Here is a 27,106-nt window from a genome sequence, read left to right on the forward strand (position 1 = left end):
TGCTTTTCTATCATCGTTTAATTTCCACAAATGGCTAGTGGTTCAAAAGGTATTGTCTATTAGATGTGACAAACAAAAAATGAGCAAGAATGACATGCAGGACGAGAGAAAGGATGAGTGTTACTGAAGGCATAGGCCTAAGCTAACTCTGATTATACTATTTAAGAGCACTCTTAAAATGCAAGAAAAAGGTAAAAAATCCAGACAATGAGTATTATTGATTTACTTGTTAAGAGTTTCCATTAAAGCTAAAATGACAATGGATATGTTGTGAGAAGCTTTGAAAGCACACCTGAGACAAGGAAAACAAGTTTCAGTAAATCAGTACACCAAACATTGCAATTACAAATGAGATGGGAGGTAAACAATAAGAAAAGAAGGTGTTCAAAGCAAAACAGTACCACCATTCCATTCCTATATAAAATCATTATGCTGAGAATGATTTTAGTGCAATAGAAAATTATATATAGAGTTATAAAAATCTAAAGAAATATAAAAAGAGAGCTTTATAAAATCCAGTGTATTTCAAAAGTTGTTTTTTTAATCTGTTTCTGCTAAGAGTCCACCACAGGGACATGGTTCCAAATGCAAGAAAACATTCCAGATGAAGCACTTCTTGAATTTAAATTGTTCCTGTTTTTGATGGCTTTCTTAGCTTACTCTGAAGAGTGTAAACATTTAACCTGCATATGAATATGGAGGGATTCCTTTCACCCCCAGTCCAGTTACCTAGGGAGAAAAAGTAGTGAGAGAGAAAAAGAAGGGATAAGTATGACAACTCATGGCTCCAAATAATTAGCATTTTTTCCTTAATTAGAATACATTTGTTCTAAAAAGACATCCAATTTGTCAACCTTGTCATAGCCCACCACTAGCTGCTGATTTCAGCCCAATATTTTTCTCCCCAAATGCTGTAAATTGTAAGCCATAGTCCACTCTTGTGACAGCCTCTTCACACACAAACATGGCCTTGAGTACAGTTCAATGTTTTGGGTAAGGGCTTTATATTCACAAGGTACCAAGAGTCTTTAAGAGACTATTAAGTTATAGATAACTACTGAGTAGATAAAAGTAAGTTATTTTTACTTGTCATTGATTCAAACAACTTTTTGCCCTCCTAAAAATGCAAGTTTTTAGAAATTGGGTGTGTTGGTACAGAAAAAAAGTTTATTATTTCCAGAGATATCAAGACTGATATAAAATTAGAATTACTGTACCGTGCAAATGTGAAGAGCCTCACTGATTTCTAAATACACTGGACATAATTAACATTTTTTGGCCCCTGCTACTGTCACAATCAAGAGAACCATGATTAATAGTTTTAAACATGGTTGATATTTGAACTAACCCTCTTTCCCAACTGCCTTGACATCTAAAAAGCAGGAGGCGACAAGGAAGGGATAGCAATAAACCACTCTCTCTTGGCTTCTTAAATGAATGGATCACCTTGAAAATGCCACCAGCCTGTGGTTGTCTGGAAAGCCACTTGTCATCCATTCCTTGGCAAGCAGAAGTCACATACATTTCTGAATAATCATTTCCACCAAAACAGCAAGAAGTTGTCTTGTCAACAGGCAGCTTCACTGTCTGGAGTCTTTTTCCTGGACAGGGTAAAAAAAAACACCTACAGATGAACAAGCAGCTATTTGTTAAATCTCTGTCGGTAATAACTGCCAACAGCCAGTGTGGAGCCACATAATGCACAGAAAAAATAAGAGGGGCAGAAGGGGCACATGAGCTGTGTTTTTCCACACTGATCTCATGGGAGTAGGCAGGATCCTGAGTTCTTTCACTGTCTTCTGTCACTACTCACATACCATCTGACAAGTCACTCCTCCGCTACTGAAAAATGGCCCTGCTTCCAAGCACACTGAAATGAAAGGAGTCTTACCAGTGACTTCAACAGGTTTTAAATTAGGCCCATATATATTAAAAAAGAGAGAGAGAGAAGATAATGCTCAACTATAATCTGTAAAACACTCAAGCCTATTACAGAACATGCTGTAGCATTATTATTTCAATGCAGGAACTGCCAATCCATTGGTCCATTTAGTTAAATATTGTGTGTCCAACAGTGAGCTGTATCAGATGCTTCAAAAGATATTTCAAGAAACCCTATAATAAACAATTATGGGTAAACCTGCTCACAGAACAGAAAACATCTTCCTATCCCAAGCAATAAATGTTTGTACTATGCCCTAAACTCTAAGGATTTAAATCATTATGTATTTTTAATGCCGTTATTTACAACAACCTCTAATTCTTTTTTGGAATTCCGCTGAGGTCCGAGGCATTTGAGTTTTCTTAAAATACATTTACCCTCCCTGGTCTCCTACTTATACTGGTAAAACAGAATGGTTCTCCTGCAGGTAGAAATAATGTATGCAATGGTGTACTGAAAAAAAATACAAAAACCCAGAGTAAAATAACATATTGTGAAATATATCATGAATAAAAAGCCCTAGGTCCCTTGAAATCAGAGGTTTGCTATCAACATCAAAAGATAAAGGCTTCACTTAAGGTGTTTGTTTAAAACAGACTGCTTTAACTTTGCTATCTGAGTTACTAAAATAGTTTACAATTGAACAATTAAGTTCAACTACAGAAAAGATGAGCAGGATTTTCCTTATTGCATCAACAAACTTTGCAAAATCCTTTGTTACAAGATTTAGTTGCATTAAAAATGGCCTTGACATTAATCTCCAAAATGAAGATGATAACAGGTTTGTTTCAGTGCTGGAGAAGGAGTTCTTGTGTATAGTCTCAAATAAACCATACAGTTTGGGAAGTACCTGGGATTCCTTGCCCTATACAATGAATTAGCAGTTCATAATACCTAAAGAAAGCTATGCTCAATATTTATAAGTTGAAGCAAATTTCAAAAGTGAGTCCTTTGAAAGCCCAGAATGTAAATTAGCACACTCAATAAGAACAGTAAGACATTTCGCTCCTAATTAAAGAGTTTGATATTATAAATGTAACGGTGAGGGAAGAAGAGACAGACCCAGTGGGTGTGTCCACACATGGAGCTATGTCACCATAGTGAAGCGCTACAGTGACATAGCAAATCGCTAGTGATGTAGCATCAGAGGGCACAAACTGATGTGGATACTACATAAAAAAGCATCTTAGCTTCCTTATACAGCACGTATTATTTCAATCCTATTGTAGCTTGATTTGTATGCCTTTAAAATGAGAACTGAGGAGAAAACCTTTAATATATTACCCAAATAACTCAGGTGCCTAACAAGCTTTGCTTGGAAAGAAACCAAAATATGTAAGTTTTGTTATCTCCTGGGAGATGTAAGAGGCTACCAATTAAAATGGTTTGGTTTTGCATGCAGAGGCCAACAAATGTAAGAAGTTATAAATTCAGTTGAGTTATGCCATATGTCTTTGTCTGATGACAAATACAAAGTAGTAGTTTTGTCACCAAAATTCAAATGTTATCATCAGCATAAACCTGACCATACCTTTTTCCCCCTGACATCTACTGCTTACATTAAATGCCCAGGTCTTCTCCCTAAATAGTTACAATTACTTTAGAATTGAGCAATATGGATAGAATTACAATATTCCTTTAAATGTGTACTGCTTAGTAATTTTCAAAATAAAATTGTATCTTCTATTAACCTTTATTAGATATCTCTGAAATTCCTGAGACTTAACTAAACTTGAGGCAGACCTTTCAATCCATAAAGGCACAAGTAGGGAAAGTAAATGCAACTAACTAAAAATGGGGTTCACATGCACACACACAGAATTATTCAAGCAAGAAAGGTAAAACATGGTGATTTTGTAAATAAATAAATAATAAATAATAATAATTTCTATAAATGGTGTAAATTGTCACATTTCTGCAGACATTAAATGTGTGTGGAATGTCAGTAAGCCTGGAACAGCCTTCAAAAATAAAGTGTCACCTTTAAAAAAGGTCATCACTTCACGGCTTGATCCTTCTTCAGAGTCACTTACCAACAACACAATAAGTACAGGTCTCTGACCGGAAAAATGTCAGAGGCTGCTAATTCAAATGGTTTGGCATACAGAGGCCAACAAAAATAGGAAGGTAAGCTCAGTTCAGCTATGCTGTCCTCTAATGCCAAAATTAAGTAGTGCTTATGCCAGCTCTTGAATGTGTAAATTACTCTTCTTTCCTCTATACTCCTGTTGTAGCATTATAGTGTACTAATTTCCATATTACATATAAGACAGGCTGCATCAGAACTCTTCAGTGGATCAGCAATGTGTCAAGAACAGGATTAGAGAAGCATCTTCAGCTTCTTATTTCATGTAGCAATCTTCTCCGATACAACTAGCATGGTAAATGTGACATGATATCCACTTATATCATTTAAATGCTTTCAAATCATAGCATTTTGCCCTTTTTTTTTTTCTAGTGCCAAGAGGCTGCAGATTTGCTAACAAAATTAGTGTTGAAAAGAGCCCGCTGGCATAGACAAGGCTTTCTAGGACCAGAAGGATGAACTGGAATGCAAAATTCCTTCATGAGACCGTACCTGTTTCAGGGTCAAGACGGATCACCCTCCCTCCATCATAACAGGCTACCCAGAGTTTGCCTTCTGTATCAATACACATTCCATCCGGGATGCTTTCTTCTTTTTCCAGCTTATATATGCTTCTGCGATTGGCTGCAAAAGAAAATAAAAAACAGTGAGAATCACAGATTTAGAATGAGGCATTAATTTAATGATGAGTTAACACTTTCCTCAGCCATAACCCGCATCAGTTTTTCTAAATCTTCTAAAGCTATATTGGCTGAAATATCTGAGCTTTTTCAAGTGACAGAAAAGTATACAGATCACTGCCACTGCTTAATTGGTTTCTAGCAACAGTGGTTGTTCAGCATGGCAGCCTGTAGGTCAGTTTCTGACTTTCAAAAAACCATGATTATTTTCAGTGCTCTCTTTTGATGAGTCATCACATTACTATAACTAGTATATTTGTGGATTCCAAATATTACTGTTTTACCTTTGAATGACATCTTGGAACCAGGCTGGGACATTTAAAAAACAGACTCTTTTAATTAAACTGAGAAATTGGAGCTACCTCCAGGAGATTCTTGAAACACAACTAACTGCCACTCCAACACAAATCTGATATTCAAAATAAGTAAACCAACAAAAAAAGTGGGAAAAGACATTAACTTGAAAATGGCACACTTACACTTTAAACATGTACTTCTCTTGAACTTGTATTAACTATTGTTATAAGAAACCATAGAAAAGGAAAGAAAATCCAACTTTTCTAATTTGTTTCAGCAATTTCAGCATTTCTCATATATATTCAGTTTTTACTTTGCTTCCTCTATCTGAGTGGGACTTTCCACATAGAAAAAGAGGAAGACAACATTTTTATTATAGGAAAACACCAATTCTAACCCTTATGGTAGTGGGACTTGTATCTTAAACCAATTATTCTCAGTCAGGGTTCTACCATTCCCTGGGATGCCATAAGATCTTCTTAAGCACAATATTAGCATTATTAGGTGTGAAAACACCTACCTAGGAGTCACAAGATAAACCCAGAGATTTCAAATAGGAATCCATAATGTCAAAAGCATTCTGACCTGTTGTGGTCTTTGAGTTCTTTTTAACAGAAAAATTGCTCTATTATTTTTCCATATTTAAAAAAAAATTAAAAACTAAGAACTGGCATTTTCTGATGGGTGCCTAGAATCTAACAAGGTTGGGAACACTTTCTTAAACTATATCATACTCAGTTTTCAAAATGACGTTATGAATTGATGGTGTTCCTATAAAGCAAGTTGTTGGTGGACTGGTTGAATTTTTCATTTGCCCAAGCTCAGGAAAGCCCCAAAGTTTTTAATTTCATAGGGGACAAGGAGAGTTAAGTTTTTTGACTGTTGCTTGGATGTTCAGGATCTCCCTCAGACAGGGATTTCCATTTTAAAACAATATACACACACAACTATAAAAACATAGCAAAGGTACTTTGAAAACACAGACATCAAACTTCTCTGCCAATTCACCAACTATTTCCTAGCAACAGGCACTCACTGGAGTCTGGCAGAGTAAATGTGATCCAGCTTTACAACATAAAATCATGAATGTTAAGATTGCAGCATAAATTACAATGTGTTACACTGATCTTCACAATTAATCCTGATCAGTATTTGAAGCATCACAGATAAATCAATACACTCCATAATAATACGGCCAACCCACCTATCTGCTTTGAACCAGGAACCTACTTAAAAACAAGTTAAGATGCTAACTTGTTTTAAACAGGTTTGTGATCCATTAAACCCAGTTATATTTAAGATAACTCTAAAGTGCATCTCAGGACTGCAAGTGCAGGTAGATCATAATTTCTTTTTTTGCTTAATAACTGAAAGAAAGAGAACTGCACAAAGAAGCTTTAAAATATTTAAACAAGAAAATAATTCATACAGATTTTTCCTGTTTGCAAGTCATAGTCAAAGGCATCCACAGAGTAGGATAGGCTGTCGATGTAGAAGAAAGTTTTGTGATCCAGTGACCAATCCAGTCCATTAGAGATGTCCACCTGGTCAAACTGTTTTATCACAGAATGGTCAGGGAAGAGTGTGTAGAGAGAGCCTTGCTGTCTCTCTAGTACAGCAGGCCGGATCTCCTCAGCCATGGTACCTACAAGGATCAGGGAGGGAGTCATGTAAGCACACTGTCCCTGAGAACAAAGACATTCCCTTACAGAGTAAGAAGGATTTCCCATTTGACAGAAATGCCCCTCATGCTCTGAACAGGAAAGGTACTTGGAGCATTCAAAACAGACTGAATAAAACCAAAAGGGAGAAGTCCAATTTGTGCATTTAACAGAAGATGACAAATAAATATTAAATAGGAGATTTTTTTTAATCTGTGCCTGAAAGAACACTGAAGATCATTTTATATGGTAACTTTTTAGCATTTTTAAAAACTAAGATAAAGGAGATTAGAATTTAAATTATCCAAAACTTAATATTTTCCATATGGGAAATAAAGCCACGTGGCATGAACCTTTCAGAAATAGAGCTACATCTCTCTAAATTCTCATTTGAGATTTCAAAAGCCAGAAAAGGTTAAAAAGATTTGAGTATTGGTTAAGGGAAGGCTGAAGTTAAGCCTTGGTGTTTAGGGGTATATGCCAGACACCTCACTACTCTCAAAACTGGGATCATGATTAAATTGTTTTTGAATTTTCTCTACTTCAGTTTACAGAAACAACAGCATAAGGAAACCTTTACAGGAAAGCTGTCTGCTACTTTGAAAGTATAGTTAGTAAGAGAACAGGAGTTTAATACCTGGCAAATTCTTAAATTTTCTTAAACCAGAAGGCCCCTTTTATTTTTTATTTTTAAATAAAAAACGATTCTTGGTAATGCTTTTCCAAAAAGGGAATTTAATTAATATTGCATTTTAGAATCCAATTAGTTTGAAAACCAAAATGGCCACTACCACTTGAAAGACTGACACCCATCACGTTTAGTAAGGGTCTTTACAAATTGCCCCTATAATCTACCAAGGAGTATTGGGAGAGATGTTATAATTGACATACCTGCAAAATATCTTCCTTCTGGGTCCACTTTCCCATCATTGAATCTGTTGTTTAGTTTATCCTTGTCAACTTCCATAATGGTGGTTACTGACTGGTCATTCCATTTTAAAGCAGCAAACCTAGTTCCCAGGGTAATGACATAATTCCCAGATTTTCGAAGGCCAACTGAGCTAACAGGAGCATCTAGAAACATAGCAGGAAAAAGAAAAATGTAACTACAGATATGATTCTCTCTCTCCCTATTTTCACCTTCCTGTTGACTGAAATGCAGCCTTGTCTGTTAGTAACCTGTGCCATTCAACCAACCTAGGGCTATCCACCTCATTCATAACTTTACTTAACAAATATTCCATTTGCATCCGGCTGCTATTCTCTGATATATAATGTATTTGGAGAGGTAGTACTCAAATGAGCATGGAAACACTCTGGTAAAAGTCATATGCTAATTTACCTGAGCTTCCTACAGTAACATGGTAGCTCTATCATGCATTTGTGTGTGACATGCTTTTTCCCCCCTGTGTTTGTAAGTTTATGTATGCTTCTAGAATGCCATGGGTGCAGAACAAAACAGTGCAAAGTGAAGGTAATCAACTGATATATTTAATTAATTAATAGAACGCAAGCTCTTTTGGGAGTAAGGCATTGCACATTCTTATGCGTCTATGCAAAGTATCTAGCAAGAATGGTTGGCACGATGGATGGAGTATGACAAACAGGAACACAAGCGGGACCACCAGCCCACAGCCTGATCCATAGATTTCATAGACATTAGGGCTGGAAGGAACCTCGGAAGATCAACGAGTCCAGCCCCCCGCCCAAAGGGCAGGACGTCAGCTGGGGTCATAGGATCCCAGCAAGATAAGCATCCAGTTTCATCTTGAAGGTATTCAATGAAGGCGCTTGAACAACCTCCGGTGGCAGGCTGTTCCAGACCTTGGGGGCTCGGACAGTAAAGAAATTCTTCCTTATGTCCAGCCTGAAACGATCTCGTCCTCGTCATCCCTTGGGGCGCTCTGGTGAACAAACATTCCCCTAGATACTGGTGGTCACCCCTGATAAACTTGTAGGTGGCCATCAGATCACCCCTGAGCCTGCGCTTTTCCAGGCTAAAGAGCCCCAGGGCTCTCAGCCTGTCATCGTAGGGTCTGCTTCCCTGACCTCTGATCATGTGCGTGGCTCTTCTCTGGACTCTCTCAAGCTTCTCCACATCCTTTTTGAATTGTGGAGCCCAAAACTGGACGCAGTACTCCAGCTGCGGCCTCACTAAGGGCGAGTACAGGGGGAGAATGACGTCCCGGGATTTGCTTGAGAAGCATCTATGGATGCAAGCCAGCGTTTTGGTCAAAATCCCTTGCATTTTGTTTAATAGCACCCAGTGGACCTGTCCTTCATGAATTTGTCTAGTCCCTTTATGAGCCTTGCCTCTGTCCTCTTTTGGCATAGAGCAGTGGCTGTGGTGGTGGCAGCACCAGAGTGGGGTCCAGAGATGCCACCACTGCTGTGTGGCCAGGAAAGGGCCAGAGCAACCATGTATTCTATGACCCGTGGCTAAAGTACGGCCAGTGCTGGAGGGTAAGCAGCAACAGAGGCACCAGAGGAGACAGGGGGCAGGACAGAGGCTGTGGGAGAGAAGGCAAGTTGTAAAGGGGCACCAGTATCAAGGGATGCAGGCAGCAGAGAAGAAGACGTGTCACTTCCCCACCTCCGGCCTCACTACTGCCTCCCTGCTACCTGTCCCCCTACCACTGCTTTTCCCACTGCAGGAGTGGGAGAAATGAATCAGACAACCCTCCAATAAATAGATTCTGTACATGAAAAATTATAACAAATTTATCAATTTTCCATGTACAGAATCTAATTATTGGAGGGTCCTCTTAAATTCAAAGTTGTCCTGGATTTAGGTAAATATGGTACTGCTGGCCACTATTGAAGACAGGGTTCTGGGCTAGAAGGCCTTTTGGTCTGATTCAGTATGGTCCTCCTTACATTGTTATGAAAAACTCTTTCTATAATGAAATGGAAGCAAATTTGCTATGTGAATATTCAAATACCATTACTTAATACATGTTTTGCCCACATTAGAAGGCACATAGTTGACTGCATTTCAGATTGGGACAGAAAGAGCAGTCTGAATATAAACTATTTTAAGCTAAGAGCTTGGAAGGTGGAGGCCTTAAGTGAAAAAGTCTAACATACAACATAAGTTCACAGTCCCAAACTAATTCCACAAGGCCATGTGCCCTAAAAAGGAAAACACTTATTTGTTATAAAATAGTGTTTGCAAGGAGTCTTATAGATAAAATACATAAGAAAGATGAGATGAGAGGGAAAAACTGTCAAACTACCCCTAAGAAGCTGGAAAATAAATGAGCCAAGTAGACACTTCAATAGATACATGCAAGGAACCTAAATAGCCACAATACAAACAGGCTTTAAAAACACATTAGGAAAATCAGAATGGCAAAGAGGCATCAGGGTGAAGACTCAAATCGTTAAACTACTAAACTGAATTGATCTCTAGAGACAACAAGGAATATAAGGCCAATTTACACAAACTCTGGGTCAGGACTTAATAGTGGCAGGCTTCCAATAGGGACTCAGAAGAGGATAACCACCACAGAATCTCCTTAAAAAAATTATCTTGAGTGAAAAGAAAGGTTTGACAAATAAGAGTTGCTATAGAACATGTACACAGAATATAAACATGGAGGCAAAGCCCCAGAGGTATTAACACTGTGGTAGCATCATCATTGCCATATGTACAGTTATTATCATATTGGCATATCAGCGGTGGCAGTCCCTTACACTCGAGGATGATCACTCCCATGGGTCAAGTAAAGGGTGGTAAGCGAGTCCCTCAATGGCTAAGAAGGCCAATCCTCCACTCTCTGGCAAATGCCACAGGGGGTGGTTAACGGGAGGGTCAGATCACAGATTTTGCGGTCTTGTTTCCTTCCCTTCTGTTTCTGTCATTTTTCTGCCTCCAGGACAAGATGGTGTTCCTCACAGCAAGATGTACTTTCTCTCACAAGGCATTGCCCTGTCGCCCTGTCCTGGGCTAGTTTTTCCCCAATTTGTGGTGCCAATGCCATACTTCTTAATTTTTGCTTGGGGGTGTCCTTGAAGTGTTTCTGCTGACCCCCACTTGTCCACGAGCTCAAACTAGCTCAACGAGGTGCTTATCCAGCCTCCTCCTGAATACCTCCAGGGATGGCGACTGCACCACCTCTGCCAGGAGTGTGTTCCAGTTTCTAGTTACCCTTACAGAGAAGAAATTCTTCCTTATGTCCAGCCTAATCTTCTCTCTATTAGTTTGTGACTATTGGTCCTCATGCTCCCAAGGGGTGCCTTCCTGAAGAGCTGCTCCCCCAGATCTTGGTGTTGCCCCAACATACTTGTAGGTTGCTATCAAGTCACCTTGCAGTCTCCTCTTGCCCAGACTGAACAAGCCCAGCTCTTTGAGTCTCTCTTCATAAGGTCTATTCTCCAGGCCCCTATCACACAGCTGGTCCTTCTCTGCACACTCTCAAATTTATCTGCATCCTTCTTGAAGTGTGGTACCCATGGTACTCTAGCTGTAGCCTCACCAATGCTGAGGAGAGAGGGAAAAGCACCTCCTTGGATCTGTTGGTAACACGTCGGCGGATGCACACCAGAGTTCTATTTGTCCTTGCACTGTTGGCTCATATTCATCTCCTAGTCGATTGTGACCACCAGCTCCCATTCAGCTGCTGTGCCAGCCACTGGGCTACTGCCTATCCTATAATTGTTGTGAAGGTTCTTCCTACCCAGATGAAGGAACATGGCACTTTTTCCTGTTGAACCTCATCTGATTCTGATCAGCTCATAGAATCAGTCTGTCATTGTTGCCCTGGATCTTTACCCTAGCCTCTGGTGTGCCCACATTTCCCCACAGCTTGGTATCGTCCGCAAACTTAATCAAAGGGCATTCCACCCCCTCATCCAAACCATTAATAAATCTTAAAAAACACGGGTCCAAGCACCGATCCCTGTGGGACACCACTGGAGACAGCCCTCCAGGATGAGGCCGTCCTTTCGATTACAACTCTGGGATTGGCCTCTAAGCCAGTTATCCACCCACTTCACTGTAGGCTGGTCCAGACCAGTACCCTCCAGTTTAACTGAGAGAATTTCATGGGACACAGAATCAAAGGCCTTACTGAAAGATAAATAAATGATGTCTACCTCATGTCTCTTGTCCAGCTGGTAAGTTACCTGGTCGTAAAATGACACCAGGTTTGTTAGGAACGATCTACCCTCCCCAAAGCTGTGCTGGTTGTTTCTTAATACCCTGTCAGTTACAAGCTTGTGACTGATGGCCTCTTTAACAATTTTTTCAAAACTTTTTCCTAGGACCAAAGTCAAACTGACTGGTCTGTACTTTGCAGGGTCATCCCTCCTCCCTTTCTTAAAGATGGGCACCACGTTGGCCCTCTTCCAGTCGTCCGGGACCACCCCCGACTTCCACCACTTTTCGAAAGTCTTCACCAAAGGCCCTGCTATGAGTTCAGCCAGTTCTTTCAGGACTCTTGGATGTAGGTCATATGGCCCAGTAGACTTGAAAGCATCCAGTTGTTCTAAGAGGACCCTCACCTGTTCGGGACTGATTTCATGTTGTCTGTAGGCTTCTGCATGCCTGATCCCAGTTCAAATGGCAAAGGGCTCCGTTGTAGAGCCACTGCATAGGATGGAGGTAGTCATCAAGTCCTGAAGGAATTTAAGAATGGTGATAAATTTCCCAGGGCAGCCAAACTTTGATAAGATCTTCCATAGAACCTCATAATTAACGCAGTTGAAGGTTTTGGTCAAATCAATAAATGCCATATACAGTTCCTCGGCAGACAAGGTTCCTTGGGTGAATTTGATATTTTATTAGACCAACCCAAATAGTTGGAGAATATTTATTAAACAAGCTTTCGGGTTCAAAAACCTTCATCAGGCTAAGGAAGTTTCAGCAGTCGGTGTGTGCTCTTCCTGGATGGAATGAAAAGTAAAAAAAATATACAGTTCCTGGCATTTTTCCTTCATCTGCCAGACCACAAAAATCATGTCCACGGTGCCTCTGAACAGTCTGAGGCCACATTAAGACTTGGGAAGGATTTCCTCAGCAAGAGAGAGCAGTCAGTTCAGCAGAATTTGAGCAAAGATCTTCCCAGTGATGGAGATGAGGGTGATACCTTGATAGTTTCCTGTCAGACTCATGTCCCTTTTTAAAAATGGTAACAATATTGGCATTCCTTAGGCCAGCAGGAATTTCCTCAGTGTTCCAGATTTTGAGGATATTTTTGTGTTTCCACCAAAATTTGAGTGATCCCCCTGGAAGCGGCTATCCACTTGGGTAAGATAAGGTAAGACAGCCTCTGTTTGGGGCACCTTCCTATCCATGGTAAGCAAAGGGATCCTAAAGAGGACTGCTCAGTTGCAATCACAGCTGCCAAATCACCCTCCTGTCCCATTCCAAGGGTGAAGTGACCAACAAGCGACCAACGCCTGCATGTGGATCCATGGTTAGGGGCTCCCAGGAATCACTTCAACTATCCCCACTGCCACTTGTACATTGCCGCAGGACTTTGTAGAGGTTATGGGTATTGGTGATTGGTTACTGTAATAAATGTTGGATCCAGTGGGAGAAACCTGCGTGTGACTTGTTTTACACAAGGAGGCCGTTGCACATCAGCAACCGCACAAATCTTGGCAAAGGAGAAACCAGCGTCCAGTGGCAAGGAGATCCACTGGGGTTATTCTTCCACTACAGCCTTCATCCACCTGCTCCACCATTGAGGTCTTTATATTATGTTGGACTGTTCTTTGTCTGATACCTCACATTTGATTTTACCACCCTAGGTAACACTACAAGAAGGACAAGACTCCCGACTGTGTTACTCTTAGTGTCATCGATACATGAAAGCCTCTCCACCCCATCAAGGTGTCTGTCCATGGAGAGGTATATAATAAATAGCTGTGAAAGTAGACTGTCTCTAGTGGGTTATGGAATAGAGAAAATCCCAGACAACTTACTGATTCGTTTAATCCACTGGCTGGGGGAGTATTTAGTTGATTGCATGATTTCACAATGATTGCACATTTAATTCATACAACACAATTTTATTTTAAAATTCTTTGCTACACATATAACACTGCTTAGCTTTAAGAAATACCACAAACATTAAGAACACAATAACTACATATATCAGAAACAATGCTCCAAATGCACTTCCTTAAAACAATTACAATTACAACTAAAAGTTAAATTTGAATCTATACTATTATTTTTCATAATATACTTACAATCCTAGAATTTCGAGAAGCCAAACACCTAAATATGGTTTCATTCCTCAGTAGTACAGTTTAATGGGCTCACCTCAGCAGTACGGTTTAATGGGCTGGCCTCAATACTGATAGGACTAAGTCCCCTTCCTTCAGTCCCTTTCGGGTGCTCCGCGGCTTCAGCGTGAACTAAGAGATTCGTGTTCACGGAGAGGGTGGTTCAGGTGATCAGTCTGATCCGGCCTACACTTGCAATTCTTCCTTCGTTGTTCTGCAAGTGAGGTTACCTCCAAATTGGGACAGTAGGTTACAGTTTTTATTGAGTGAGTTGCCGTCTTGGGCCCCTCCTACCCAAACCTGTCACTACTCCCAAATTAGGGCTCGGATCTTCCTTAACAGATTTCTGCTGGGTTCAGTTTCTTTTGTTGACCATTTTAATTACTTTAGGGAATTTCCTTCCTTTCCAATCTTTTCAAAGGCTCCTAGGGTTTGATCTCTCGGGATGTTTGCTTAATGGTCATTTTTAGGTTAACCTTGTTAAAGGCCTCTAACAGTTAAGACTTTGAGCAAAGTCAGGACCTTCCGCACGTAGGCCAAAACAATGGCCTAGATAAGAAGATGAATCTTGTCTTCTTCCTAAACTGGCTAATGGGCATTTATTACAAACATTCAAATATTACATTCAATATGACACAGACAAAATGTATGTTAATACAGGAAGAAACACTGGAAAGAAAATGCTCATATTTGATCATCCATCTTCAGACAACCTTAAATTTGTCTGTGTATTATCCCCTCACACCATGGATTCACTTGGAGGCATGTTATGTCTGTGACTGAGCTTCTAAAGGCAAGCACATAGCCACAGAAGATAGAAACTGCAGAGCAGGTTTTAACTGAGATATTAAAGTTCCAAGAGGTGATAATGAGCAAGATATTTGCAACTTACAGCAACATGATTATAAAACTAAGGAAATATAAAAAATATATTCTTAAATGTTTGTGATATTCAGTAATTTTGAGATTCTGATACAATCTTTCCATTTTAACACCTGGCAACAATGACTAACACCCAATCAGGCTTGGGGTTGAACTATACTTTGCACTTCATAAACACAAACACGTGCAAATGCTGGGGGATGGGTTTACACTAAAGTAAACCCACCCTGGGCAAGCATCTACACATATGGTGATTTGGGAACAGATTTGCTGCTCCTGGCAGCAGTCTGCTCCTGCCCCCTCCAGCCCTGCACCAGCCCCCTGCAGTGGCCAGGGGGAGCTGGACACCATATTTAAAAGCCAGTCCTGGTCCCTGGCCACTTGCCTTCCTGGCCTGGAGCACCCTGCAAAGCATTGTGCCACCATGCTGCGGTTCTATTGTCGAAGCCTCTGCCCACCATGCCACAGCTGCTCTACCGCCAGGCCCTAGGAACAATGTCCAGTGCCCTGGGCTCCAGCTGGCCACCATGCTTGTTGTACTGCACCACCAGGACAACCACCACCTAGCCCAGGTCACTTTTGGCCCTGGCAGGTCCCCCATGCAGTGGGGCCACCTACCCAGGCTCACCACACCATCCCAGGCTCCCTATCACCAGGCTGCTGCCACTCAGACCCCATACTGCTGCCTGGATCCCAGCAGGGATGCTGATGATGTGCACATAGACGTCACCACAGGTGCCGTCCACATGCTCCTGGGCCTCCAGCCCCTCCGCTTGTCGGCCTGCCCAGCCAGCCAGGATTGAAGGTTGTATGTAGACAACCTGGATGGCTGGGCCTGGACCCCAGCCCCACCACGCACCCCCAGCACCATACTCTCTGCAGACAGTTCTCAGAAAAGCACTTTATTCCCCTTCACAACACACAAACCCCTACTCCCCTCCCTCCCCAACAACAGAGCCCTTCCCCTTCTCCCTGACACCAGATCCCTTCCCAACCCAACCCACCCACCACTGCCCTCTTCCCCATGCAGACCCTGTACAGTGCTGTGTGTGTCCCCCCAGGGTGGGGGGCAGAGGGATGGGGGTGCCTATGGGGCAGAGCCCAGGGACAGGCACCTAGCACCCTGGCCTCTGTCTGCACCCCCGCAGGTGTGCATACCATGGCAAAGCCAGCAAGTGGGGGCTCACCTGGGGGCAATGGTAGGTACTGCTCTGCTGGTGCAGGCAGCGCTCCTTCCTGCAGCCAGTGGGCCGGCCAGCAGGGCCTGCGCATGGGGCTGGCCCTGCTGCAGGCAGCTCCTGCTCCAGGGCTCCATGGAGCCAGGGTGAGTGGCAGGGCTGGGCCCAGGTGAGGATGCCAGCACCTAAGCCCAGGTCCACTGAGGGGCTTGAGGCTGGGTAGTGGCAGCTGCCAGTAGCCAGGAAGGGCTGTGGCTAGCAGCTGGGTGGTGGGCAGCATGAAGGTGGCAAGTCAGACCCCACTGATGGCGAGGACGTGAAGCTCCTGGTGGTGTCCTACAGTGCAGGGGTGTGGCGCCTGGATGCCCAGACACAGGTCCCCTCCTGGGAGGGGCACTAGAACTGCTGAGGGCCAGTGGTGCCATGGCCGGCCTGGCTTCCTGAGCAGGGCTTTGCACCCCAGATCTGGCAGAGCAAGCACTCGCCTGTGCTCCCAGAGCTACTCAGTGAGTCCAAGGACAGGGAGCATGGTGGGATGGGGCTCCTGGCAACCCAAGGAGCCTTCCCCAAGGGACACAAAACCACAGGTGCAAGGCTGCAGCAGAGGCTCAGGCAGACCACCTGTGCTTGAGCAGATGGGATGGCTCCAACATGCACATCTATGACAGCCAAGGTCCCAGGGCCAGGGTCCCAGGTTGCAAAGGTATCATTCAGCTGCTATATAAAGGGCATGGACTTGCAGGCAGCCCCCAACTGGTAGTTGTGGTTGGTGATGGTGACCTACCAAGCGTGCAAGGTCTTAACCTTTTTTGCGGCAATCATGTGCCAACCAGTCGTACCTATGCCCCTGCTCCAGCCTGACCTCAGCCTCACTCCACAGCACCATGAGGTCCGCAGTCTCCTCCTGGAACTAGTTGTAGCCATGGGAGGAGGAGTGTGGTATTGGAGAGGACACCAGCGTGGCTCCCTTGATGGCTCACTGGCTCTGTGCACAACATTCCTGGTGCTGCCAGGCCACAGCAGCTGCCTGCAGTGCCCAACGCAAAGACACAGAATGGGACAGGCAGGCATGCAGCAATGCTATGCTGGGCACCAGTGGTAGGGTCCAAGCAGGGTGGGGCCAGCTGGAGCAGGACCCAGTGGCCAGAAGCTGGCTTCAGGTGGTTCAGGGCCTGGCAGGTGCCTGTAGTACCCAGTGCAGCACAACAGCCTGGGCCTGGCAGCCACATGGCTACCATAGCTGGCCTGAGGCCTCTGCTGCAAGATGCAGTGGCCATAAGCCAACTACAGGTGGCCCAGGGCCCTGGTGTCCCCACAGGTTTTTAAGGACCAAGGGCTAAAGGCAGGCAAAGAGCCACCCCAGTCCTGGGGCTGGAAAAGCTCCCAGTACCGTAGCCCTGGGGCTAGCCTGCAGGTGGCCCCCTGGTGGTAGGGCTGACAGGAAACAAATTTGCATTACACGTGTGTTACTGTGCAGTAACTACTCAGGAGTTAATTTGCTACTTGTATTTACAAGTTTTATCAAGTAGCAAATTAACTCCCAAGTAGAGCAATTTACTATGCAGTAAGCATCTGCATGTGTAGATGGTGATGCTTACGGCGCAGTAATTTGCTCTTCTACACAGTAAAGCATCTTGTGTAGACATGGCCAAAGAAACCCTGCCTTGAACTGAATAGCTGCTCCTCATCTTTAATGAAAAGATCTTTGCATCAGACTTCCAGGAAATGTAGGATGTTGTGCTCATCTTCAAGACACAGCAAACTGCAAGAACATTTTCTTTTCCTTTACCCTTCCACACTGCAAGTCACTAAATTGGAGAATGAGCATAAATGTTCAGAGGCAAAGGCGACCATCAACTCTATTTTTACTATACCATATATTTTGGTTATGGTCTTCCTGCAGTTAAGTTACAAGTTTTAGCGACTGCATTTGCCAAACAAGAAATAAGAACAAAGAACAGGCAATGTAAAACAAGCAAAGCCAAGTTCCTGATAACTCAAAAAGTATTAGTTTTACTCCAGCAGTATGAAAAGTAAAATTTACCTTTGTAGTAACATCCTATCCCAACAGAGCCTTCCAGGGGCTTAAGCAAAGCAAAGAATTAGCAAATTGTCTGGGGTTAGTTTACACTCAACTGATCCATTGTATAGCAAAACTCAATTACAGGTTATTAGCAGGGAATTAGCAAAAATAGAAAAGAAAATGAGCACGAAAATCTTGTTTCTATGAAAGCCTATTATCTAGGAATAAAGTAAAGAAGAATCACCTTAACAGAGTCATGGCCTGGAATGAATGTAACAGACTAGAATGGGGAAGATGCCGGAAAAGGAATTACCAATGTGTCTTTTTATTAAAGTAAGAGGCATAAAATACTACTGTTCGGGTAAAGTTATTCTAATCTAATTTTCCCTCTGGGAAAATAACTGAAAGCAATCAAAATTGGCCAACAGTGCATATAGTACTAATGAACCCATTTTGCTCTAAGCATAAAAAGAATTAGAATTGCCAGCAGAAGACAATTTTATGACCTGTAATGTGCCATTTGCTGCACTTCGTCCACTAAAGAGACACTAGCAGATTCAAGTTCAACTTAAACACTTTAATTCCTAATTTTACAGGTATCTGAATTTACTACATTGGATTTGCCTGTACTAGAAGATATGGCCAAGTAGGGATGAAGCATATGCCAAAGAGAACATTTCTGCAGTTGTAGCTGCACCACCTCCCCAGACAGCATAAATTAAGCCAACAAAAAATCTTCTTGTCTTTATAGCTGCAAAAAGACCATGTGGTTCTGCCAGAAAGAATATATTGCCTAGACAGTGTGGTTCATTCCCTTACCACATACATTCATAACCAGCACGGCTTCTCAGGCAAAACTGTATAATGCATAAGCAAACCTGGCCTAAATTAAGCAGAGCTGTATAGGAATCAACTTCCCTTTGAAACTGCTTCAAGACTGATTGCAAAGGCCAATCACAAATAGAAACTCCAAACAAATGTGTTCTGCTTCACCTAGGCTACTTCCTGATGCAGAAGTGGCATTTACATGTTAGTCAGCAGTGCCAATTAGCCAGCCAATAGCGCCATACAAATGCAGCTACACGGCTACCAGTTTGGACGGAAATGTCCACAAGAGACATGCAACATGTCTGAGATCACTGCTGCCCAGTACAGTACGTTTGCAGTTACAGACTATTCTGAAAAGAGTCTTTTAAAAACTTACAAAATTGTTTAAAAAACTGGTAAACTTAAATAATATAAGAAAATGTTCCTGTTCTTTTCAAGATTCTTGCTAGGGGCTGGGATGATGCGGGCGCTACAGTTAACTGCCCAAGAGGTCACAAGTTTGAGGCCACAGCGAAACCGCTCATGGCACAGCCTGTCAGATGCCAACAAAATCTGAGAATCCTGTCAAATATCTCATCACAAGGACATGAAAACAGAAATGATTCTTGCTGGGTTGGGGAAAGAGAATATGAGATCTATAAATAAAATTCCAATAATACTGCTATCTGATGTCATTCTATATGCAGATCTGGTAGAGAAAAGAAAACACTCACAGATCCTACAGTCATATTTCCCAAGTCCAATTATACTAAAGAATTAATGATGAGCCTCCTCCCATTAAAATTTGGGACACTGCCCCCTGTCCCAAGTCAGCAGCACTACTGCAGGCAGAGGCAGACCTACATGGTGCCCCAGGCAGGCAGGCAGCAGCAGTGCCTCCCTGCCAAACTGTGCCCTGTGCCCAGGACGCTCGTTTTAATCTTCAGGGACTGGCCTACGAAATCCGGGACTGTCCTAGCCAAACTTGGACGTATGGTCACCCTAATTAAAGTTAACAATAAAACTCACATTGATTTTTTTGGTTCAGGGTCAGAGCCTGAGTGTTATTCCTCCAGCAAACAGAAGGTCAAAGAAAAATCCACGATCGCACAACTAAACAGCAAAAACCTGGAAGCTACACAAAACAAAAATCAGAGAGAAAAAAACTGGAACTGGACTGGAACCAGTTAATCAGAAGTTTTCTGGTCTCCCAGCATAACATAATTCCCATTTATTCTCTTGTAGGGAACATGGATGACAGTGATAAAGAATCATCTTTTCCCTTCTTCATTACAAATGATATAATATAGTACCTATGTGCTTTTAATCACATTAAGTACATGAGTTGTGAACTTGAAAGATGGCACACTGTATAAATAAAAAAATAACTATGAATTTATATTTTGCTAATTAATGGGATATTTTTAAAACACGTACTTACCCACAGCAATACTTTGCACTCGCTTGGTGATGGAATTCCATCGGGAAATTTTTTTACCATTTATATCCACATACAGGAGTGAGTTTTCCTTTTCTTCCCAGACGGGGGATTCGCCAATCTTGCAGTTTTCATCGACGATGCACTCAACCTTAATGGATGACATTGCTATAAAAACCCTGCTGGATTAAGGACACAGGTGTGAATACATTAATTTACATTCAATTTCACTTCTGCTTTAAATTGAAATAAAGGCTGAATTTTTCTCTTATGCTAAAATTAATGTGCCATTTTAACAATTATTTTATAAAATTATTTTCTTATCAAACAATGTCTGAGGACTAGAAGGAAAAATCTGCTTTTCCTGACTATAACCAAGTGTTTATTTTGCAATATTTGGGTTTAAGTTTTGAAGTGTATATGCAGAAGTCAAATATAAAAGTCAGAATCATTTAATAGTCTGGTCAAGTGGTTGTCCTTCCTCAATACTGAAAAGGTTGAGGACTGCTTCCAAAAACAATTATAGAACACCTATTTAAAGCCAATGGCTTAAAATATGTTTCCTATAATGGGGATATGAAAGAATCACCCAAATCAACTGTGAAACCAAACAGAAGATTCAGTCTTAAATTATATTAGTCTTAAAATAACTTAAAATATGCTGTAGGAAAGAAGTTGACAGTACCTACTTCCAAAATAAGTTGAAAAAGGTAAATATTGACTGTCCAAAGTTTTAAAACTTGCACATTAAAAAAAACCCCAATGCTGAAGACTTAACACAGGTTCCAAAGGTCTGCAAATGTTTGTGATGTTAAAGGACTCAGCAAATTGTGTTGGACAAAAACCTTAATTAAACCCCTAACAGTTTTTCATTCTGTAACAGCCAAACACAGGATATTGTCTGAAGAGTGCCTAAATCAGTGATTTTCAGAGAGTGCCATGGCACCCTGGGATTCCTCAAGATCCTTTCAAGAGTACCTCAGATGTTAGCACTGTTAGGTGTACACACGAGTCACAAGATAAACCTAGAAATATCAAGTAGAAATCCACAGTGTCAAAACCATTCCACCCTGCTGTGGTCGTTCCGAGTTCTTTGCAATAGAAGAATCGCTCTACTATTTTTCTGTAGTCAAACAAAAGAAGTGAAAACTAAGAATTGGCATTTTCCAAGGGGTGCCTCAAGTCTAAAGAGGGATTTCTCAAATCCGAAAAAGGTTGAGAACTACTGGCCTAAACTAATCTTTCATCCAAAAATAAAACACAACAAGTACTTGGAAATGATCGCAGCTGCTCTCTTTTTCCATAATAGGAAACAAAGTAAGTGAAATGGACAAAAAACATAAATTAAGTTAAAAGTGACATTAGGTATTAATGTCTTCTGGAATGGCACTTCCCTCCGGAAGGTGAATTCAGCTTTTGGTAAATTTTTAGATCTGCAATTCTGTCAAATCAGCATTAATTAAACGCATTTTAACGTGTTCAGATTGGCTTGACTGACACTACATAAAAGGTGAAAGACTGAAAAAGTGATTTGATTCATAAGTGTATAAAGTATCAAAAACGGCAGGTAGAAAAGCACATCAGAGTTCTGATTCACAAACTCAGAGAACATCACTAGTGTGTTTTTCCTATGGAATAACAAGCTTTTCATTTTGCACACCCATAAATTTAAGGATTAAACATGGTGACTTGGGTAGCACGTTTTGCGTTTCATTTCATGGAAGTTTTGCGGGTACCAGTATTTTTATTTTTTCCCCTTGAAACTTCCAATGGCCCTTTTTCAGCTAAATAAATAAATAAATAAATAAAAGCTACTCTGGTGTCAAGGAAAAAATTCTCAGCCGAGTTAAACGCACAAGGCTCAACTGCTAGAATATAGGGGTGCACCGATAAAGATTTTTTAGGTCAATACCCAATGGCCAATTATTAACAAGTCATATCAGCCAAAACTGATCCAACTGCCGATACGCAGTCCTGAAGCTTGGAAAGTAGCATCCGGATGGCAAATCTGTGAGGGGGAAGGGAGGGGGGGGGGCAGATGGAGGCCTCTAGGTGAGGGAGGGAGAGAGTGGGGCTGGGTTAGGGTGGGGGGGGCAGTCACTGCCCAGCCAGGGTTGGGCATGGGGTGGAGCCACGAGCAACTCGCTCAGGGACCGCGGGGGAAGCAGCTCCCACCAATGCATGCACCCCCAGGGAAGGCATGGGGACCGTGCGCCCCCTCGGATCTATGCACAGGACGAGGGTGGGGTGCCACTCCCCACCGCTCACAGACTAACCAGCTGGATGTTGCTCTCCAAGCTGCCAGGCTGGCCACATACATGCTGCGCGCATGCATGCAGCATTTATCAGAGACCTTATCACTCACATCAGCCAAAAAAAAGCCAATTACTAATAATGTAAATTTTCCTTTTATTGGTGCCAATATGATATAGACCAATATATAGGTGCACCTTTACTAGAATACTTTGGCTCCAAGCAGGTCATAATATTCAAAGCCATCAGTCCTCCTGCTGCTTACCTATACATGACATAGGGACAAGTTTAATGGTACTATTCTAGCTATATAACCCTTGCACTCTGCTGGCTGCAGAAAACAGCATGCCCTAACAACACTAGCAATTAGGTTGACCTTTGATCCTGACTTTTTGGCAGATATCAGCAGAAAGAGGTACGTGCAGAAAACTTTCTAGAAATAAGCTTCTGAAAAACATTTATGGCACCTATGGAATGCAGTAACTCCTCATTTATTGGGGTTAACTGTCTCACTTTTCTTTTCTGTTTTTTTACCAAATCATGCCAATTCCTGTCTTTCGTAGCAAAAAAAAAAAAGGGGGGGGTGGAAATCACATGGCTGTGAGCACTTTACATGCTAATTAAATAAATCTCAGTACCTGAACTGTTAAACTAGCAACCGTGTTTGATTTTATATGAAAGCTTATTTCTACTACTACTACCATTACTTATTTCTTAGATACACGATTAGAAAAAAACAGTCTTAGCATGCACTGTCACTCTGGCACTACTAAAGCTGATACTAGAAAGTGAAAACATCTAGCTTTTTCTACTCACGCAGTGGCAAGAATTTCCAATGAAAGTGGCTAGCTATGTTAGTCTAAGGTCAATCATTAGTCTGTAATGGGAGTGCTTAACTTCTGGTCCATGGAGCCATGGCATCCAATCCACAGGGCTCCCCAGGGGTGGGAAAATTTGTCAGTGGGGGACCAGTGGCAATTAATATGGTCACCCTCCCATGCTGCCAAATTCCTAAAAGCAGGTTAGGGCTGGGAAATGCCACTCACCCCCCACAGCTGGATCAGGGCTAGGCCATGCTCCTTCCCTACCTGCAGCTGGACTGGAGCCACATCAAGCTCCCTTCCACCTCCATGGGATTATATTGGGGCTGGGCTGCCCACCCACCCCTCTGCACAGCTAGATGAGGTCTCACTGCAACTACCTCAGGTGCCAAATCAAGACCACAAGTCAGATCCAGCCCACAGATGGATCAGCCACTGCCCATCTGGCCCATCAGCCAAAAATGGTTGAGCACCACTGGTCTATAAGGTTGGTTTCTGGCTGGCCCCACCCCCACTTTCTGCTACATGCATCAGGGTGTTTTTAAGCCTCTTTCACTAGGCACTGGGAATTCAATGGCTACAGCTAAGTCTGGGGACTTTGACTGGGGTGGGCCAATGCTCCTGCTGGGACCCAGCCTGGAGGTTCCTGGCTCAAGGGTCTTGCCCCCTCTGCTCAAGGTCAGGCCGATCACTACAGTAGGGGGCAAGAAAGAATTTGGTCGAATTGGCATCTAACGTAGGGGGCTTTGCCTTCCTCTGTCTGGAAGCCCCTTCCCTGGGATTTCTTGAGCATATATTGAGAATATTTCATAAAAGCAGGATGTTGGCTGCCCTGGTTCCCCTGCTCAAACTGTGGCAGGTGAGGCCCACACTGCAGCAGATCTGAGAGTCGTCTTAGATGGCAGACTTGCATGGGATGGTTTGGACAAGGGTGATTCTACGTCAGGCAGGGGGTTGCACTAGGCAAAGGTTCCTTCCAGCCCTGTTCTTTACAATTTTAACCCAGTGGTTCTCAACTGTTTTTGTACCAGGACCCATTTTTAATAGAGGTGCACCGATAGAGATTTTGGGGGCCAATACTGAGAGCCGATATTTAAGGAGGCATATCAACCAATACTGATCCGATATCTGATACAGCTGCCTCCGGGTGGCAAGTCCAGTATGGTGGAAGGGGAGGGGTGAGGGAAGGGGTGGGGGGGGGGGGGCAGATCAATGCCTGCTGTGGTGGGGGAGGGGGCAGGAGGCAGGCACTGCCCAGGGGGGGCACAGGACAGAGCCATGGCTCATGGGGTGGGGACAGCTACTGCTACTGCTTGCAACCTAGGAAGGCAGGGGCAGTGGGGCATGTGCCCCTGGATCGGCACGGCGGGGGGGCTGGCGGCATTTGTGGGATAGAGCTGGAGCTTCATGGCTCTTCTTGCCAGGGGCTGGACTTGGAGCTGGCTCCAGCAGCACTGGGAGGAGGCTGCAGCCACCCCAAATTTTGCAGCAGCTCCACTCCCAGCCCGGTGCTGCTGGGCATTTATCAGACACATTTTCAGCCCCATAGGGCCGATATCCGATATAGACAATTTTCTTCATACAAGTACTGATCCGATATCGGACCGATGTATTGGTGCACCTCTAATTTTTAAACACTGACTGCCAGCCCTGACCCAGTGCCCCTCACTCCTGACCCACTGCCCCCCACACCCAGCCCACGTTTCCCGCATTTTTCTCCTTTAAGGGAGAATCCATTTTTAAAGTTTGTTGATGCATTTTTAAACTTGGTTCATGACTGTTTCATATATTCTTGCAACCCACTTTTGGGTCGCAACCCATGGGTTGAAAAATGCTGTTCTAATCTACCAAGATGCAAGCCTGCCTTTTGTGTGGACTCCCAGCCACATGCTTTCCATGCCTTTCAGGGATATGCCCCAGCCACGCAGGGAGGAACCTGTGACACCTGCCTTTGCAGAATAAAGATCTCAGTAAATGGAATCATAGAAAATGAGGGTAGGAAGGGACACTGGCAACACGTAGGGGGTGCACCCGGGTGCACGTGCACCCCCCGAGTGTGGCAGAGCACACCCTATGAAAACGCGCCACCAACACAGTCATCATCCCAGCCGACTAGATCATCCCAGCCAACGCGGGCGGTCCCGCTCACCATCCCTCAGCCCCCCTTGCCACCGACACAACATCTGCAGGCGGTCAGCGATCACCAATGACACTGCCAGTGGTGTCTGCGGGTGGTCACCGACCCCTGGTCAGCACTCACCCCTCCCCGTCAGCACCAGCAGCATCTGTGGGAGGTCCCCGCTTACTGCCACTGCGCTCCCACTGCTGCCAGTGCCACTGTGCCCCCCACCCCAGCTGCCAGGGACACATGTCATTCATGGGAAGGGACCTCAGGAGTTCATCTAGTCCAACCCTCTGCTCAAAGCAGGACCATCCCCAACTAAATCATCCCTGCCAAGGCTTTGGCTACCTAGCTGGATCTTAAAAAACCTCCAAGGATGGAGATTCCACCACTTTCCAATGCATCTGGAAGTACAATTGAGCTCCCAAAGTGAAAGAAGTCAAGGCAAGAGGGTCTCAGGCAGCTGCAATACCCTGCATCCCTATCACAGGCATGAGATCTCCACCTAAGATCTCCAGGGATTTTATACCAGCCGACAGGCACTTGGCAAGCAGCAGTGGAAAAGAGGAAAAAAAGAAGACCTGAAGAATGCCAACAGCAGCAGCTGCCATTGGGATGGCAGGAAAACACAAATGCCACCACAAGTGCCTGGCTTGTTCCATCGCTTGTGCATGAAAACAACCCAGGCACAAGTGAGAAAACAATCCCTGCGCTTAGAGGATAATAAAGTGATGAAAAAAAAATAAAAAAGCAAAAGTACAGCCCAGGGCAGCGGCATCGTCCACGGAAGAGCCAGGATTGGGCGGGCTCTTTCCTTTGCAGACCCCGACCGCTCCAAAACAGAAAAAAACAAGGCTCGGTTGCTGAGCCTACACCTCCATGAGCACAGAGAGAGGGAGCCTGAAACCACGCAGCAGGCAGGGCACACGAGCAATCCCCCTGCCCCGGCTGCAATCCCGCCCGCAGCCCGCGGTGCCCCGGCGGTACCTGCCTGCCGCACTGGAGCCCGGCCGCCGCGCGGGGCAGCGCCCGCCGCCCGCTTATAGGTGCGGGGCGCTGCTGCCTCAGCGCTTCCCGGGCAGCCAATGGGCGCGCGCCGCCCGCCCCGCCCCGCCTCGGCCCGCGGCCGGCGCGAGGCTTCCAAGGACAGGTCCGCCTGTCCTCACACACGCACCCCGAAAGGACAGACGGCCAGGAATCCGGGTTTTGTCTGGTTTTTTAAAATCCCCAATTTTCGGTTAAAAAAAAGTAACCCCAAATGCACGTTTTCCCGTGATTTAAATGAAACACCACTAATGTGTGAGTGTATATCTCTATAGCTATCTACATACAAAGACCTATCTACCTATAGTGGTGTTTCATTTTAGGATCCCGGGTAATGTTTCACACACCCCAAAAGGAAAGACTACCCGGGATCCCGGTTTTGTCCAATTTTTTAAAAATCCCCAATTTTCAGTTACAATAAAGTAACCCCAAATGCACTTTTTCCCGTGATTTAAATGAAACACCACTAATGTAGAGGTGTATATATCTATATAGAGATTTACCTATCTACCCATCTATCTATCTATACTGGTGCTTCATTTTAGGATCCCTGGGCGTGTTTCACACACCCCAAGAGGAAACACGCCCAGGGATCCGGGTTTTGTCTGATTTTTAAAAAATCCCCAATTTTTGGTT

At 43.5% G+C, this 27,106-nt stretch overlaps 1 protein-coding gene across 3 annotated transcripts; it reads right to left on the reverse strand.

Annotated features, from left to right (window-relative positions):
- On the reverse strand, positions 1–26,497 carry LOC102564013 (regucalcin). 3 transcript variants are annotated; one of them, XM_014600317.3, is made up of 7 exons: positions 26,414–26,497; positions 20,234–20,412; positions 7,558–7,740; positions 6,435–6,650; positions 4,521–4,652; positions 1,447–1,601; positions 1–729 (listed from the first exon to the last, which is right to left on the reverse strand). In XM_014600317.3, the coding sequence occupies exons 2-7, from the start codon at positions 20,394–20,396 to the stop codon at positions 679–681; spliced, it is 900 nt and encodes a 299-aa protein (XP_014455803.1). In that variant the 5' UTR covers positions 20,397–20,412; positions 26,414–26,497; the 3' UTR covers positions 1–678. The 3 variants fall into 3 exon arrangements, with proteins under 3 accessions (XP_014455803.1, XP_006277514.1, XP_059576934.1); XM_006277452.3 differs by having other exon boundaries at positions 20,234–20,409; positions 26,414–26,436; XM_059720951.1 differs by lacking the exon at positions 6,435–6,650.
- Between the last annotated feature and the right edge of the window lie 609 nt (positions 26,498–27,106).

The sequence above is a fragment of the Alligator mississippiensis genome, chromosome 1 (genome assembly GCF_030867095.1).
Source record: "Alligator mississippiensis isolate rAllMis1 chromosome 1, rAllMis1, whole genome shotgun sequence".
In the NCBI taxonomy this organism is placed as follows: domain Eukaryota; kingdom Metazoa; phylum Chordata; order Crocodylia; family Alligatoridae; genus Alligator; species Alligator mississippiensis.

Bases quoted from the DNA above. Each gene is read 5' to 3' on its own strand.
- LOC102564013 (XM_014600317.3), bottom strand. From the start codon at position 20,396: ATGTCATCCATTAAGGTTGAGTGCATCGTCGATGAAAACTGCAAGATT. The intron at 4,653-6,434 runs GTATGAATTATT...TTTCTTTTGCAG, and splicing joins CTTGCAAACAGGAAAAATCT to CCAATCGCAGAAGCATATAT. The intron at 730-1,446 runs GTGATCCATTCA...TTTTCTCCCTAG, and splicing joins AGGCTGGTGGCATTTTCAAG to GTAACTGGACTGGGGGTGAA.